At 37.9% G+C, this 18,986-nt stretch overlaps 1 protein-coding gene across 3 annotated transcripts in view; it reads left to right on the top strand.

Annotated features, from left to right (window-relative positions):
* CTNNA1 (catenin alpha 1) overlaps window positions 1-18,986 on the top strand; it is a 345,218-nt gene that overhangs the window by 231,100 nt on the left and 95,132 nt on the right. For all 3 annotated transcript variants that reach the window (XM_060296266.2, XM_060296265.2, XM_030869482.2), the window contains 2 exons: window positions 6,619-6,885; window positions 9,363-9,566. In XM_060296266.2, coding sequence (XP_060152249.1) covers window positions 6,619-6,885; window positions 9,363-9,566 — 471 coding nt within the window. The remainder of the gene's footprint in view (window positions 1-6,618; window positions 6,886-9,362; window positions 9,567-18,986) is intronic.

The raw sequence follows: 18,986 nt of genomic DNA on the forward strand, positions 1-18,986 counted from the left end.
TGGGGTCAATACTGTAAATGTCCAATATATGACAGCCTCAGCTTTGGAGACTTCAGCTTTCATTTGGTTACATTTACATTAGTATAAAATTCTACCCCACAGGGTTGAGAGAATTAAATTAAAGAATGTGTGTGAAGTATTTAATATAGTGCCAGACACTCAGTAGGCCCTCAGCAGTGGGCAGTTGGTGAATAGTAGTTATTGCTCATATTTTAAGCTGTAAGGTGTGATCAGACTGAATCTGTACATATGACACCCTGGTTTTACATTTCCAGTACTTAATATTACACTTGATAATATAGCTAGATTTGTTGTATTGCCTGAGTAATTTAGTTAGTATAGGCTCAGTGTGCTTTTATCATTTGTCCTTGTGTTGGCTTATGTTTCCATCACATAAATCACAAGTAGGTTTTTCTTTTTGAATTCTACAGGTTCTTATTACGTATCCATTTTATACATATTGGTGTATATATGTCAATCCCAATCTCCCAATTCATCACACCCCCCCCCCCCCACCCCGCCCCGCCACTTCCCCCCTTTGGTGTCCATACATTTGTTCTCTACATCTGTGTCTCTATTTCTGCCCTGCAAACTGGTTCATCTGTACCATTTTTCTAGGTTCCACATATATGTGTTAATATATATTTGTTTTTCTCTTTCTGACTTACTTCACTCTGTATGACAGTCTCTAGATCCATCTACGTCTCTACAAATGACCCAATTTCGTTCCTTTTTATGGCTGAGTAATATTCCATTGTATATGTGTACCACATCTTCTTTATTCATTCGTCTGTCGATGGGCATCTAGGTTGTTTCCATGACCTGGCTCTTGTAAATAGTGCTGCAATGAACTTTGGAGTGCATGTGTCTTTTTGAATTATGGTTTTCTCTGGGTATATGCCCAGTAGTGGGATTGCTGGGTCATATGGTAATTCCATTTTTAGTTTTTTAAGGAGCGTCCATAATGTTCTCCATAGTGGCTGTATCAATTTATATTCCCACCAATAGTGCAAGAGAGTTTTTTTCTTTTTGCTGGGGCTGACTGATCCGAAGAAGAACTTGTTGTATGATACTATGGTAATTTTATAAATATGGCAAGCTGGCCAAATTATGTTCACAATTTATTTTACTTAACATTCTTGATATAAGTTCTCTTTTGAATATGTGAAATGAATGTTAGTTATATTTAAAAAATAAAGTTTGGTGAATAGTCTTACTGTCTTAAAACCTAGTCTGATTTTGACTTATGAAGACTTACTATTTTTTATTTTTGCGGTATGCGGGCCTCTCACTGTTGTGGCCTCTCCCGTTGCGGAGCACAGGCTCCGGACGCGCAGGCTCAGCAGCCATGGCTCACGGGCCCAGCCACATGGCGGCATGTGGGATCTTCCCGGACCGGGGCACGAACCCGTGTCCCCTGCATCGGCAGGCGGACTCTCAACCACTGCGCCACCAGAGAAGCCCCAAGACTTAATATTATTTGAGGAAAGTGAGAACATTTAGACTGACACTACTGCATATCTTTGCAAAATGGTGGAATAAGTAAATTGATGATGTTCTTGAGGTAAACACAATAATAGTCCAGAATTTTGTATGCTACTGGAGAAACTTACTGGAAAGTAATGCTGCCTGAGTTTTAATTCTGTGTGCCATGAATCCATGAAGAGTTCCTTCATAATCCCTGGTGTATTTAAAAAAAAAAAAAAAGTAGTGAATTTCAAACATTTCCCAAATAAGATGTCATAAAAATCTTGAAATTATTAGTTAACATGCCACATGATCTTCTGTTAGCACCTCCATGTCTGTTTTCTGACCTTGGTCACCCTGCTCTCTGCCCCAGGGACCTGACCTGTCTGGACTGCATCCAGGGGCTTCTTTGCTCTCTGGCTTCTGATTGGGTTGGCCACTGGGAGCGCTATTAGGAGATCAGAGGACAGTGAGGATAGGGTTTTATCCCTCCCTGCTGGTTGCCCTGGGTTGCTAAAAGTCATAGCCTCTCTTGGGTGGTATTCTCCCCACACCTCACTTCCTGGGTTCTGGTAACTGCTGCCTCGTTTTGTCTCTTTGGGCCTAAGTGCCCTAATAGCCTGTGGTTTTCCTGAACTTTGCCCATACCTTTTGTAGCATAGTCCCTAAACCATCTTTGAATTGCCCAGCTTGATTTTACCGTCTGTTTTCTGTGGGTATCTTTTTTTTTAAAATTAATTAATTAATTAATTTGTTTGCCTGCGTTGGGTCTTAGTTGCGGCACTTGGGCTCTCTAGTTGTGGTGCATAGACTTAGTTGCCCCGCGACATGTGGGATCTTCGTTCCCAGACCAGGGATTGAACGCGCGTCCCCTGCATTGGAAGGTGGATTCTTAACCATTGGGACCACCAGGGAAGTCCCCCTGCTGGTATCTTGAGTGATACGTTTTAAAGTTTGTCTTGGGTTTGTAGTATGTCATGGTCATTTATAGTTTTCCTTGGACCTAATTCTTTAACCTTTAGCCTTAGCCTCCTACAGTAGAATTTGTTGAATAGGCTGGCTGTGGGTGCCTGTGTGCCTTCTGATCGTAAAGTGACTTTTTATAGGGCCTGGGCCTTGGTGTATATTTCTATAAACTAGTGCTGTTTTTGGGAATTAAACTCAACTCATTTTATCCTAAAGTAACAGCCTGGTGGAAATTTCATGCTCCCTTTTAGATACTGCCCATTGGCCTCCTTCAGTTACTGGTCACAATTTTGCACATGTGTTTTCTGGCTGAATTCCTCTACTGCTGTATGCTTAGTACTCTGGACTATTTTCACCTTTGACCTTTCCTTCTCTTCCCGGGTTTGGTGTATAATAATTTACCTCCTCATCAAGCCTTTTATATTTGCAGGCAACCCTAGTCTAGAAAAAGGGTGTTTCCTCAAGAGCAGCATTTGGATGTGATGTGTGTACTTGGATGCTTTAGCCTCCCTTGTACCATTTAAGCAACAGCCACCCAGTGAGGAAATGTTGAACCTTATGAGATATACAGGCACTCTGGGATTTACCTATTTGTCTCTAAGGTTTTTCTGGAACATGGCGTGGGGGTGAGGATGTTGCTGAAAATAATAATGAATAACTTTAAAAAGGTGTTTACTATGTGCTAAACACTGTTACAGTTCCTTGATAAACACGAATTTGTTTAATTTTTACAAAAACAGTATAAGGTAGATCCTATAATTGATCAGATATTAGTTTTTATACGTGAAGGAACTGTATGTAGCATAGAGAGGTTAAGTAATTTGGCATGGACATTCATCTAGTAAGTGGTGGAGCCAGGTTTTGAACCTAGGCTTGTCTGGCTCCAGAGGACAGGGATTTTGTTTAAACTGCTACTATAATCCCTAATGCCTAGAACATTGCCTGGATACAATAGTGTTCAATAAATATTTGTTTAACTAAAGAGAGAATAACCCATTTTGCTGTACTGCAGATCCATCCTGGAATGGGATTCTGTGTGTGACCATAATCTGTTACTTTCTTGGGCTAGAATATTATTTGCTGACTAGAAGTTTTGAATTTCTATTAGGCTGCAGGCTCTTATTTGACTGTAAGGGTGAAATAGATGGCAGAGGTAAGGATCTGCCAGAATCCACCCTGGTTCCTGTGAAGAGGACTACCTCTGCCTTACATTTTCAATTCTGCCTCCCCAATATGCTAAAGATGGAATACTTTGATGTTTACAATCTACCCACCCAGGTACATGAGTTTGTTGAAATAGGTTTGGTAAAAATGTTGTGCTTCTTACCTAGTCTGTGAACTCTTTCATGATTATTTTTCTGAAAGCCTGAACAGACAAATTGGTAATGGATAGTACTGCCACTGTTTTATGTGTAAATCACCTGTACTGGATGGGTTTGACCATGGACCATTTCTTTAAGTATAGTCATTTGAATCCAAGAGAAGACATCTGATCAAAAGTATCTGTGGGGACTTCCCTAGCTGTCCAGTGGTTAAGACTCTGTGGGGGGATCACGGAGTTCGATCCCTGGTTGGGGAACTAAGATTCTGTATGCTGCGCGGTGTGGCCAAAAAAAAAGTATCTATGGCTACAGTTTTATATTGTTAAGAGGGACATGAGAGGAAACTTTCACTTGAATTTCCAGGTCTTGGTTAGAAAGTGTTATGGATTGCTTAGAATTTAGCTTCTGTTTCTTGGTCACTGCATGTGATAGTTGGTCCGAATTATGTTGAAAGGGGTCATTTCCACTTTATGTTTTCTGTTTGTTCCTGAGTCTGTTTGAAATATAACTGGATTGGTCAGATTGGTGAATCATGAAGGCTGAAGTAGACCAAGGAACTCTATAATTTTCTAAGTAATCTATTACACTGCTTAATAGCTCACTTTTTTTCACTAATCTGGGTTACTTATCAGGACTATATATCTTGAAAAGAATTCTTATGATTGATCATTATTATAGTAAGTCGTGCTGCCTTGTGATAATGTCTATTTTCCTATCTTAACAAAACCTAGTTTCTTTGTCCTATGGCAAAAGCAATTCTAAAGAGAGAAAATAGAACACCTTAGGAGTTAGGACAAACGATGGTGGCTGTCATTTTCATCATAGATTAAAATATATCCCCCGTACTTGTAAAAGAAGTCTATCAAAGATACATTGAGATGAGGGCAAGACATTTAGAAAATGCCACACAGAACATGTACACTAGCTGTTTACGCATGATGGTGAGCCCTAGACCTTTGTCATAGTTGAAATGATCGTCGACTCTCTAAATCCATGGGGTCCTATTTCTGAGTATTGAACCTGATGTAGTCTTTGGAAAGGTAGGAGTTTATCATACCAGGCCAGGCAGCGGCTTTAGGAAAGTCAGATGTTGAATAGTAATTTTGGCACCTATTATAACTTTAGGTGACCACAAGTGTCTTTGCTAACCTTTACAAGAGGCTGTACTGATATCTAGGTTATAGATACTTAGGAAGAATGCCAAAATTGATTGCAAAACATTTTATAAAACAAAGGACATTATTAACTGCTTAAACGCAAATGCCTCCTTAGAAAACTTAAAAGTCCCTGAGGTTGTGGTGAGGGCAAGACATTTAGACAATGCCATACAGAACACGTGCACCAGCTGTTTAAGCATAATGGTGAGCCCCAACCACCTGTCATAGCTTGAGTCTTGAAATGATCACTGATTCTCAAAATCCACAGGGTCCTGTTTATGAATATTTAGCCTAATGTATGGTGCTACAGGGCATTTGGAGTGCTGTGTGCTATTGCTTGCAAATTCAGATTACAAATGAGAAAAGAATTCTAGGAGGAAAAGTAAGCTGTCATATTATACAAGGTTTGAATAAAGATGCAAACCTAAAACATATAGTGAGATGAAGTTTCAGGAAAAGGGAGGAGGTTTGGTGTTCTAATGCTTAATCAGGAACTCATTTAGAAAGATGAGCCATTAAACAGCTGTCAGACTTTAAGTTGAGTAATTGACTTTGGCCTTTCTAAGTCAGTTTTCTCTTACTGTTTGTACATGTAATACTCATTTTAAAAACATTTAAATTTGTACTCTAGGATTCAGTTGGTGACATTAACATTGAAATTCTAGGATCACACGTAAAATAGAGTTGGAACAGTTGGTGGTCAGTTATGGTTATCACTTATATTTCTCTTCTGTGGTGGCAGTCCACATTTACTGAAGACTTAGTTTTCTCTGAGTAATTGCAGTAACATAGGGGTACCAGAAATACCCCCTTTCCATCTTGCTTATTATTGGTATTACTTAATTATCACTTAGCATATTCACCCAGTTTACCAAGTAGATGCTGGTAGTTGAAACCATGTTAGGAACCTCAAATCCTTTTAACTCTGAATTATAATTATGGGGTAGAGGAAATTGAAAAAGGACAGTTTCACCTAAGACTACATGTCTATAGAGTATTACAGTGAAATACAAACCTTTTGGATTAAAGTCATGGAGTCCATGAGCCTCAGCTTTATGCCTTAATAATCCGGGTCCTAAGGTGGTCTTTGGGATGTGGGAGGGGAGATGTTCTGTACTTGGGAGAACAGCCTGCCACATCCTCACCTGGCTGGTTTGCGTAGTTTGTGTAAACTTGTGGTATCCCATCCCAAATTTCATAAAAATCTTTCAGTGAACTTTTATAAGTTAATAAAAAAGAAATCCTCTTAATAAGTTTTACTGTGTTTAAATGTGTCTCTGATTTTTCTATTTTGGTTGGAATAGGTACATCCATCTTTATAAAGTTGTAATCAAGATGCTAGTCAGTTTTGTTTAGTTTTTTATTTAGTGCTGTTCTAGATGCTTTACATGCATTGTTCCATTTAATCCTCAAGACAATTGTAAGAGGTAATATTATTGCTCCTATTTTACAGAAGGTGAAACTGAGGATGGAGAGTTTAAATAGGATCATAATAGTAAAAATTAGAGCTGGAGATTCAAATTCAGGTCTGTGTGTTTTGGAAAAGTTTGAACTCTTACCTACTAAGCCATACTGCCTCCTTTGTGATGAACTTTCAAGCCAGGCTGTTAATGAAAATATTGTCTAATTAGTAGAAATTCTAACTTTTCAGAATTCACTGACAAATTTTTATGAGTAGAACCCATATTCTTGTTTTACTCTTGTAGGAACTGAAAGATATGGGCCATCGTGATCAGATGGCTGCAGCCAGAGGAATCCTGCAGAAAAACATTCCAATCCTCTATACTGCATCCCAGGCATGCCTACAGCACCCTGATGTCGCAGCCTATAAGGCCAACAGAGACCTGATATATAAGCAGCTGCAGCAGGCGGTCACAGGCATTTCTAATGCCGCCCAGGCTACTGCATCAGATGATGCCTCCCAGCACCAGGGTGGAGGAGGAGAACTGGCATATGCCCTCAATAACTTTGATGTAAGTTATACTTGGGAGGAGACTACAGGCTCTTGACCATCCCTCAAAGTTAACAGATTTCTGGGGAAATGTGATCAAGGTTTCTCATGAAAGCTCAATTTCTCCTTAGATTTGTAGTCTAAGTTGAAAGAGATTTTATGAACCATCAGTCTACTTGACCTTGACTTGGCCTAAAGCATTTTATCTTTTCTTCCCCCTCCCCTTCCTCTTCCTCTTCTCCTTCCCTTCTCTTTTCTTTTTTAGTTTTAATCTTCTGAATTCTTTTATGCAACTTGTGTTTCCTATGAGGTCATTCTTTGGTGAAGATATGAATTTGGTTCATTTCAATCAAGACTTTAACCTTCTGGTAGATATGAAGTTATGGGAGATACAGAGGCAAAGTGCACTTAGGCTCTGCCCTCCAGGGGCTCACAGTCAGTGAGAGATACAGACACATCATAAGTGACTACGGCAGAAGTGCTGTCATCTTAATCTGACTTGTCTGCCTAGATACACTTCTCTTCTCAATGACTAAATAATAGACAAAATTTAATGAAGTGGAAGCAAATTTAGGATTAAAATACTTCCTTAGCATAATGCCATATAATTACCTTTTATAGATGATGCCCCAGATCTGTTCTGTGTATATATTCTGTGTATACACTATCCTATGTATCAACTTTAATCTTAATTTTTGGGCGTGTGTTTTATGGTTTTAAATTCCTACCCACAATGCCTCATGGCTTCCAGTAGATGGCAGCAGTTTAAGATTTTTTTAAAGTGGTTTTTTTTCTGTTTGTTTTTTTAGACCAACTGTTATGTTATTTTTTTTTTAATTAACATAAGGGAAAATTGCCTTCCAGGTGACCAGCATCCTTTCATTAGCAGGAGTGCTTTGAGGTATAGAATCAATATAATGGAGTGCATTTTAACAGTTTTTTCTGGTCTTTACTTTTCTTTCCTTTGTCTCACCCCTTTACTTTGTCTTGGGTAAAGACAGTATTAAGCCTAAAGACCATGATGTTAGAACTGAATTTTTACCCTGGAGCCTTAAACATTAAATGACTTTATGGCAAACTCTTAAGATATATCTTACAATTAACTGGCACTGTTGTTTTTCCCCTTCAAATTTGGTAGTATTAGGTACTGCCCCCTTCAAGGCGGTACAGATTACATTTTGCCCTAAGTTGAGTAATGTCTATCAGAGGTCACTTAACCTCTTAAGGCTACAGTGAAACTTCATTCATAAAATGACAGGGTTGGACTAAACGGTTACAGGTCTGTTGAAGTTCTATGACTCTATGTTAAAATTCTTTAACCATTCATTCTTCATTCCTGTTGGTCATTGAGAAGAAGATGTTATGTATTCAGTTTTGACCAGAGAAATACTGCAGTAACTTAATCTGGTAAAAAAATAATCAGCTAAAGTGTAGGTTAATAATAAACCGAAGGAATTGTATGTTTAATTTTGAAACTGACGGTTCTTTGGAAGGGAAAGAAGACGTGTACTTATTGGAAAAGGGCAAGCTTTTTTTAGAGAAAAAACTTGGCATTTAAACTGAGATCAATAAGAGCATAGTTAGTATAAAGAAAAATTAAAGGCAAAATATTTGTACAGACATTTATTGGTGTAAGGATAAATTGTATCAAGTGGAGAAGTTTGAGGAAGGCCAGTAGATCTTGTCCTGGGGGTGTTGATGTTTGACCTAGTACCTATAGCTTACTTGTGACCTGACCTCACTCATCAGTGGTAAAGCTGGATTTAAGTGGAGTCAGGGGAGTGAAGGGAAGACAGAGGAAGGATTTATTCTTTTGCGGGCAGTTGTACCTCAGAGAGTGGCTTTGTTGGGACAGGTTCCTGTCATCTCTTACAGAATACCTGGAGGTCTTTCAGCAAAGCAAGTCTCTAGTTTGGAATTAACAGGATAAATTTGAGACTGAATTGTTTATAAGCTTTAATGAAATGTATAAGATGAAGAAAATTGAAATTGATTATAAATTCATTACTTTCTGAAACTTTGAAGACAGAAGTCAGTGTTTTGTTTTTATTTATTTTTTGTGGTGAAACAGTTCTGCTAACGTCATGTAGCAGTTTTATACTCAGTACATAGAAAAGAACAAGAGTGCTAATGTTTATTTTCCTTGTAATTCTCATTTGGTAACTTACTATTACTGCATAGGCTGACCTTTAGATGTTCAGATTAAGTAATGTGAACATGATTTTTATGCCGACATATTTCTGTTTGCATTTGTGGTATTGTACCTTATTCAGGCCCCATTCCGCTGGATAGTATTGCTTCCAGCGTCTTCTTTGAGAAGTAATCCACCATAGGCCAACTTGTGTGGGATGCCCCTCATCTGCCAAGAAGTATAACTTTGTTTCAGGCATTGGAATTTTTATGTTATATATTGGTGTTCCTAATCAACACTTTCCTCACCTTCTTGAATATTGGAGGGGATAGAGATTACACTAGCATTCAATAATGCTTCCTTTGCAGAAACAAATCATTGTGGACCCCTTGAGCTTCAGCGAGGAGCGCTTTAGGCCTTCCCTGGAGGAGCGCCTGGAAAGCATCATTAGTGGGGCTGCCCTGATGGCTGATTCATCCTGCACACGTGATGACCGGCGTGAGAGAATCGTGGCAGAGTGTAATGCTGTCCGCCAGGCCTTGCAGGACCTGCTCTCGGAGTACATGGGCAACGTGAGTAAGAGGAATTTTCTATAGCAGATGTTGGATCTGAGGTGTTTTTCAGAACTTTTCTTTGAAGTAACAGGAGTTTTCCATAATAATTGTTGGGTCTTAACTATACATGTTAAGAGGTCTTTTAACTATACATGTTTTAACTATACATGTTAAATATGTTTTAACTATATATGTCAAATATGTTTTTAGCTTCTTGACTCTTGGGTGGAGTAAAATTTTTCAAGGAATGGATAAATGGCTTTCTGTAGTGCCCCCTTTCTGCCCAACATTTTGGTGTGAAAAATTTTAAACTTACAGAAATCATATAATGAACACCCATCAACCCTTTATCTAGATTCACCAATTAACATGTAAATACATGTGCATGTTTGTGTGTATAAATATATGCATGTATATGTATATATACACATATACAACCTTTTTTATTTTTATGAAACATTTGAAAGTAAGTTGCGGACATTGTATTGCTTCACCTAAATATTTCAGCATGTGTCTACTAGGGATAGTAACCTTCAATACCCCTAAAATTCCATTATCACATGTAGGTGGCCATCTAATTTTGGGCAAAATGGAATGCTGAAAATATTCATAGTTGATGAAGTTATTTGAATAAGCCATGTGCAGTGCTATAAGAGTAAGTAATTGCCAAGTAGAGAGGTGTATTAGGTGAACTGAGTAGTGTTTTTTAATTTTTAAGGTTTGTGTTTAAAAACCAGTGCTGTGAAATTGGATACCTGACAATTTTTTTGTCATAGAAAATACTGTATCTGTTGATTTCTTTTCTGTATTGTTAATGTCTTCTTTTTTCCTTCCCTAATACTTCTTTCATTCCAGTTATTTAATGCTGGTTTAGGGTTAGTGTAGTTTAGACCTTGTACCCAGTATTTTACTGTGGCAAAGAAGGAATAAATTAAATAAAAATTATATAAAATCATTTTAAAGGGAAGAAGGACAATGCAGATTAGTTCTCACTAGTGATTTTTCCCTATTTAATAGTTTTCACAAAAAGCTCCTTGGTACTTTCTCATTTGTTCATTTGCCATACATCTTGTTTGTTCACTTATGTTCTTATATAAGTGAACATATAATGGTGAGTCATGATGGAATTCCTAGGGTGAAGATGAATGCTTTCCTTTGTTTATCTTGTTTCTACCATATTGTGAAATTAGTGAAGCATATTGAATTTTTTTAAGCCATTGCCATGTTTTGATCGTATGCAGTCTACCTCAGAAAAATGAGATTAGAGGCTTAGTTAAATCAAATGGAAAAAGCGGTTGATAAGTCACAGTGAAAATGTGGGACACATTTAAAAATGCATATATAAGCCTGAAAATCAGAAAATATAAAAAAATGAATAATTTGAAGACTGGCTCAGGGAAACAAAGACTCATGGCATGTATGTGAATCAGTTATCTACTATCGTGTGCTGAAGTGGTACGAAAGTGTCCAATGCAGTTATGATTGGGAAACCACTTTAAAAACAGCCTTTGTGGGGAAGAGTATGTGATAAATCTGTTCTCATTCCTCCATACTAGAATTTCCTAACCAGTCTAAAAGATATTCCTTGAGTCTTGGGGTTGGTCACATCTTGGACTAGCCATCTCTGATCATGAGGTACCTCCTAGATTCTCCCCAGAATGCCAGACAAAAAGTACTTTCTATTTTGCGCCATGGATGTAAGTAATGGTGGGAGATACTCATTTATACTGAAGATAAGGAGACCATAACAGCACTCTTACATAACATTTTATTATGTAAGTGAAAACTAGAACAGTGATTGATGTCAGGCTGAAATTTAAGGATTATGGTGGGGGTTTTGAAAGAAATTCTCTCAGTATTCAGAAATATATTTTAGAAGATGATTTCTGAACACATTTCTTCTAAAGATAAAAATATTTAGTTTCCTTGAATTGACTCACATAACAGTGATCAGGCTGTGTCCTGTCAAAAAGTGATGGAGTGAGGATAAAGGGGGAGGGCAATGAAGCACATTTGAAGAAAGCTTAGAATGGTAAAAGGGTCTGCAAGAAGCAGAATCAACTAGGGATAGATTTTTGCTTATTTATGAAGCATTCAAGAACAGTTAGAACCTCCAGTGACAGAACTTAACTGGCAGTATCTTCCTGTCACTCAGTTCATATTGAGTATGTGTCATCTGCAGAGTAGTGTGCTGTGTAAAAGGAGGAATGAGGCATTGATCCCTCCCTTCTGAAACATACAGCATCTCTACAGAACATTTATTGGGAGTACCATCATAGGTACTACTAAAATACCATGGGGATTGCAAGGAGGATGAGATTATTTCTAGCTGGAATGGAGTATTTATTTTATAATCTTTGTATTGAGCTTTACCTTGATTTTAAAAAAATGATTCACTTTAAGTTTTGATTATTTCTTTTGAAAAATATTAGATAAATAATTATGGTATGTGGAGAATTGAGACAGTCTGGATTAATTAAAACTGGTTCAGTACTTAGAACTTTGTTGACAGAGTGGTAAAATCCAGAAAGGTTCACGTATTTTTACTTTTTTTCATTTCCTGGGTTCTCTCAGTCATGTCATGATTTTTATAGATACATACTTTTAAAAAAATCTTGTAATTTCTTGAGCCTTCCTTCTTCATCCTGTGTTGCCACTTATCAAGTTACATTGGTGTTTCCTCTAAGGCAATGATTCTTTTTCTTTTTAAAATTTAATAAAGTTTTATTTTTCCAGAATGTACAGTTGGTGGGATAAGGCAATGATTCTTAACTTTGGATGCACATTAGAATCCCTGGGGGGCTTCCCTGGTGGCGCAGTGGTTAAGAATCTGCCTGCCAAGGCAGGGCACACGGGTTCAAGCCCTGGTCCGGGAAGATCCCACATGCCGCGGAGCAGCTAAGCCCGTGCGCCACAACTACTGAGCCTGTGCTCTAGAGCCTGCGTGCTCTAGCTACCAAAGCCCGCGTGCCTAGAGCCGGTGCTCTGCAACAAGAGAAGCCACTGCAATGAGAAGCCTGCTCACTGCAATTAGAGAAAGCCCACATGCGGCAACGAAGACCCAACGCAGCCAAAAAAAAAAAAAAGCTTTTTCTGAAAAAGAAACTTTTAGAAATCCTGATGTCTAGGTTGTACCCAAATTAAGTCAGAATCACCAAATTGAGTTCCAGGCATCAGTATTTTTAAAAGTTCCCCAGGAGATTCCAATGTGCAGTTAAGGTGGAGAAAGTGCTACGATGGTTTATTGCATTTGTCCTTTTTTGTCTCCACTGCTGTTGTCTTGTTCCAGGCTGTATTCACTTTCTCCACTTCAGTTTGTTCTGCCTGCTCAGGCCAGTCTGAGCTCATGCCTTCAGTAGGACATTGTTCATTGTGTTATTGAAATTCCCTTCCTACTTGTTTAAACCTAACCTGCCCTTCCTTCAAGGCCCACATTTCCCCCCCATCTCTTTGCTGAAGGCCATTTCAGACTACACCATTCTACATTATTTCTTTGTAGCTTGAAGTTTTGCGCTCAATTGTTTACTTCCTTGAATCATTGCTCAATTGTATTTCCTATATCCATGTAACTTCTGCAACTAGGTTTTAAGCTTTTGAAAGATGGGAACTATTTAAAAAATATTCTTTCAGGGTCTAGTATAATGGTAGTAGAGATACTCAATAGGTGCTTGCTTAACGAACTCACGCTGAATTGGGAGAATGGGTAAAGTGAACAGTTTGGGATATTCATGGTACTAGGGATATATTAGTGGAAAAAACAAAGATCCTTGCCCTTATTGACCTTACATTCTAGAGGGTTATGGGGGAGGAGGCCATGGGTGATTTACCCTTACTTCCTTTAGCTCTTTCGGTATACAGATGACATTTTTGGAAAAAATTAATACTCTGAAATAAGCAGTGAATGGAAGTGATATGTTAGATCATAGGGTGAGGGCCAAACTTCCTTTTAAAGGCTCCAAGGGCCAGGAGGCCAGCAGCCTTAATGCTTCTACTTGCATTGTAGTTTGAAGAGTTAGAGATAGATAGTCTTAGATCTATCACTAACTTACTGTATGATGCTCTAAGAGATACTGATGTTAAGGGTAATGCATTTGACCCCTACTTACTTAAACATTATGGAAATGCTTCAGCATTTCTGCCTGACAGCAGAGGGTTTTTGACCGTTCAGTAGATCTTTGTTTCACAAATGACTTCCAGCTTTCCTTGAAATGAAATGTAGTTATTGTGGTTATGTTTAATTTGTTCTTGCTCTATCAGCCTAAGGTTACTCTGCCTATGAGGATTCTAGAGAAAGAAAAACAGCTTGGATGGGTTTAAAAGTGAATGGATTGAAAAAAAAAAAAGTGAATGGATTGGACTTCTCTGGTGGTCCAGTGGTTAAGACCCCACACTTCTATTTCAGGGAGTGCAGGTTCAATCCCTGGTTGGGGAAGTTCCACGTGTTGCGGGGTGTGGCCAAAAAAAAAAAAAAGTGAATGGATTGAAATTAAAGTGAAATGTAATTGAATTTGAAAAAAGTTATTGCCACTTTGTTTATTTTTTTGTAGTTGAAAATCATACATGTGCATTAAATTGTTGACCCACCATTACTATTAACATTTAGGTATATGTATTTCCAGTTTGTCTCCGTTCTTGTATGCAGAGTGTTTTTAAATTTTAAAATAGTTTTAACCCTCTTAATGTTCTCCGCATAGACACAAAATATTCGTATAACATTCAAACTATTAGGTTAATGGTGCAACAACATGGGTGGACCTGGAAGACATTATGCTGAGTGAAATAAGCCAGACACAGAGGACAAATCCTGTATGATCCACTTCCATGAGGTTCCTAGAGTTGTCAAATTCATAGAGACAGAAAGGAGAATGGGGGTGCCAGGCGCTGGGGGAGATGGGAATGTGGAGTTACTGTTTAATGGGGAGAGAACTTCAGTTTGAGAAAGTGAAAAGTTCTGGAGACGGATGTGGTGATGGTTGCGCAATAATGTGAATGTTCTTGAGACCTATGAGCTATATGCTTAATATTGGTTAAGATGGTAAATGTTATGTTATACGATAAACATAGTAAAAAAAAAATAATGAACAAAATTAAAAAAACAAACAATTAGATTAATGGGTTAAAACAAACTACTAGTTTAATAGGTTAAACTTTCTGTTTCTTAAATGTGTAGTTGACTTTGGAGCCCAGTTCTGTGTTATAATACTCTGAAGATAGTATTTCAATGCCATTGAAAAGTCTCCTTCTGAAGAGCCCTGTACCTGGTACAGCTGAATTCTTTCTTTCACACTATTCATTCTGCTAAGGGATATGCTGATCCTTAATGTGGTCCTTTCTCCCTTTGTTAGGGCATGTGCTTTGAGTTTTTCCCAGTACTGCAGTAGAATTTATTGGGACCAAACTTATTTGTCTCTTTTATCACACTCATATTCCCCTCAAAAAACAAATGAACAAAACTCTCCACTTTAACCCCCCTCCCCCTGACCCCAATCTGAAAACTCTTAACGCAGTGTTTGAAACATAAATGACCCTCAGTCTTTGAAATGAATTCCATTTGGTTTTGACCTGAGCAATCTTGTCCAGCAGTTCATGGTCATATGCTGACTGACTAGAATTAGAATTTATAATTGGTGAGAAGAAACACACGCCTTGGGCTTGAGTAGCTTTAGCTCTGTTCCATCCAGTGTGGTAGCCAGTAGGCATATGTGGCTATTGAGCACTTAATAGGTGACAGGTCCAATTTGAGATGTGCTGTGAGTGTAAACTATATACCAGATTTCCAAGACTTACTGCACTGAAAAAGCTGTAAATATCTCAGTAGTATCTCATTGATAATATTTTGGATGTATCGGGTTAAATAAAATCTGTTCTTAGTTTTTACGTGTTTCTTTTTACTTATGGCTACTAGAAAGTTTTAAATTATATATGTAGTTTTTGTTTCTTGCTTGTATTATATTTCTCTTGGATAATTCTGACTACTGGGTAACCAACCAGCTAAGGGGAGTAGATAAGAGTTAAGCATCAACTTTTTCCTTTTTTAAAAAAATTAATTAATTTATTGAGCTAGCTGTGCTGGGTCTTAGTTGTGGCACGCGGGATCTCCATTGCTGCATGTGGGATCTTTAGTTGAAGTGTGTGGGATCTAGTTCCCTGACCAGGGATCGAACCCCCGCCCCCTGCATTGGGAGCACGGAGTCTTAGCTACTGGACCACCAGGGAAGTCCCAACTTCTTCCTTCAGTGTCCAGAATGGTAACTTACATAGTAGCTATTGTAGCTTGTATTTTTTATACCTTAAACTAGTTTTAGGCAGAAGAAAATTGGTACAGCTTAGGACCAGGTGAGGATGATGTTGCTTAAGGTTAAATTTTATCTTTGCTCTTGCCCAGAAACGTTGGAGGTTGTAGGATCCTAAAAGAGTAATGAAGTAACTGGACATTTTTTGTATTGGACTGGGCCTGTATTTCAGGGGTTTGATTATGTTAGCATATCAGGTATAAAATTTTTATCTGATTTGGATAATAGTTAGATATGGAATATATGAATAAGGTGCAGTTAATGTTCACTCTCAAAGATATATTGTTATTGCAGTGAGGGGAAGCACTTAATCTAGATGCTAATCTCTTCTCAGTTTTGCAAATGCTTTCCTGGAACCACTTTTGCGGAGCCAAAGCTTCCAAGCCTTTGAAGGACTCCTTCGAAGAGCTTGTTAACTGCATTATTTTGTGGCTGCATTTTCTTATTTTCAAAATTAGAATAGGTTAATTTTCTTCTGATTATAAAGTTCTCTGTTCATTATATATCACCATTTTCGGTATATAGCATTCCAGAGTTCATTCTATGTGTGTATGTACACATTTATCTGTTCTTTTCTTACTGTTTCTTCTTTTTTGACAACAGAAATAAGGATTGTCTTTACTATTATACTGCTTACCATATACTAGCCATTGTGCTGAGAGACATACATTATTACCTGTTTGACTTCCATAATAACCCTATTGAATTGTTACTTGCTCAAAAATACTCATATAGCTGAGATTTGAACTCAGATCCCTGTGACCTGAAAATCTGAATGCTTACTACTTTTATCATAGTGTATCTTTGTAAGTCAGCAAATACGATTTTACATCATCATCTTTTAATAATCATGGGTTTTTTCACTGTATAGCTTTATAAATGAAATTTATTACTGAAATTAAATACTTCACACTAAATAAGGTAAACCCAGGTCTGGTATAGCTGCTTGAAGTGAGCTGAACAAGAAGAGAAAGCTTTTTTAGAGTATTCTCCCAAGCTAGACTCTCTGGAGTTACTTGAGTGTCATAGATGTTTCAGTTGGCTCTGATGTGCAGCTACAGGGCCTGAGTTTTGTTATATGATATGCTATGATTTTCATCTTTGTGTGAACCCTTGGGTTTCCTGCAGTAGACTCTTTTTTTTTTTTTGTGGTATGCAGGGCCTCTCACTGTTGTGGCCTCTCCTGTTGCAGAGCACAGGCTCCGGAAGCGCAGGCTCAGCGGCCATGGCTCACGGGCCCAGCCGCTCCGTGGCATGTGGGATCCTCCCGGACCAGGGCATGAACCCGTGTCCCCTGCATCGGCAGGCGGACTCTCAACCACTGCGCCACCAGGGAAGCCCCTGCAGTAGACTCTTGCCTGTATTGCTAGTCCATAGTTCTGTAGCTATATGATTTTATTGATTTGCTGGTGTAAGCTTTTCGGTGAGCTGCCTAGCATATTTGGAGAATTTAGGTATAAATAGAAGTTTCATTGAATGCAGAATTCGAGCATGTTTAGGACTTAGTCCTCTTGACATTAGCATTTATTTAATTTGGAAAGCTTCTTTGTCAAAAATTGTGTGATTTTCTGTGGTGTGAAATGAGAGGTTTAAGAGAACTTCTTAAGTCTGAGGAGGACATCTCACCCTAGTTATATTTTATGTTGCTTTTTAAGAGGCCTGAGGTGCTTCCTGTATATGCCACTCTGGCATTATGGATTGCAGTATTTAACAGGCAAGTTCCTAACCTTTTATATGCAGAAAGATGCATGTTTATATAAAATGGCGCTGGCTTAATGGAACAGTAGTAGAATGGTCTCTAGAAATCAGGATGATAGGGCAGACCCCGAAGCCTGCCCAGCGTCAGGCTGCAGATGCATCAGGTTTTAGCCTACAGGAGACTGCTGTTAGACTGTCCTTGGTGTTAATTTATGCTTTTTAGATGTCAGGCGGGCTTGAAGAGCTTTTATATCTAAAAAAATGTGTCTAAATTAAACGGTAGTAATAATCTCTAAATATATCAGAATATTAGTAATTATCACTGGGTGGTGGGATAATAGGCAATATAAATTTTCTTCTGTAGTTCCTCCCACATTTTTGGCAATGTTTCTTATGGTCATTATGACACAAGTTTAGAAATAAACTTAGACCCTTAGTTTTATGTGTCATGGATTTTTAGGCTTTGTTCATAATCATATACTCTGCTTATTTCCAAAGTACTATTAATTTGAGAACACTGAAGATTTTTCACGTTAATAAGGTGATTCGTCTTTGAGGTAATGATTCATTCAGGACTAGTTTGAAGTGGTGAGTTGTCTGGGAGGGTTTTTTGTTTACTACAGTATATACTTCTAGAAAGTCTTGGTCAAAACAGAGTCAGTTATCTCTGTGTGATAGTACTTGCATTATCCTTTTCTTGAACTATTTGTCAGTGATTTTTGACCATGGAAATGTAGAATTATACATTTTAGAATTTTGAAGTGACATTAGTTATCATAGTGTAGGGTTGACAAATTAAACTTCTCTGGTAAAGTCTTGCCTGCCATCTGTTTTTGTAAATTTAATTGGAACATAGCCATGCCCATTTGTTTACTTACAATCTATGACTGCTTTTCCACTGCAGTCGCGTAGTTGAGTAGCTGTGACAGAGATGGAATGGCCCCCAAAGCCCAAAATATTTGGTATCTGGCCCTTTACAGAAGTTTGCCAAGCCTTAATCTAGTCCAGCCAACTAATTTTTTTTTCAGCTAATTTTTTGAAGGTTTTAAAATACAAACTCAATTTCTCTTAACGGATGTGAGATTATTTAGGTTATATATTTCTTCTTAGATAAATTTTGGAAGTTTGTGGCTTTTAAGGAATTGGTCCATTTTATCCAGTTAGTCAAGTTTTATATGCAAAAGTTGTTTGTAGCATTCTCTTATTATCCTTTTAGTGTTTGTGGGGAGTCTGTAGCCATATTCTCTAGTGTTGGTAATTTGTATCTGCCTCCTTTATTTTCTTTGCCAGTCTGGCTATAGGTTTATCAATTCTGTTGATCCTTTGAAAGAACCAGCTTTTTTTGGTTTCATTGATTTTTCTGTTATTTTCAATTTCACTGATTTCTGTTCTTCATTGTTTCTTCTGTTTCCTTTAGGTTTATTTTGTTCTTCTTTTTCTAGTTTCT

The sequence above is a fragment of the Globicephala melas genome, chromosome 3, assembly GCF_963455315.2.
Source record: "Globicephala melas chromosome 3, mGloMel1.2, whole genome shotgun sequence".
Lineage (NCBI taxonomy): Eukaryota > Metazoa > Chordata > Mammalia > Artiodactyla > Delphinidae > Globicephala > Globicephala melas.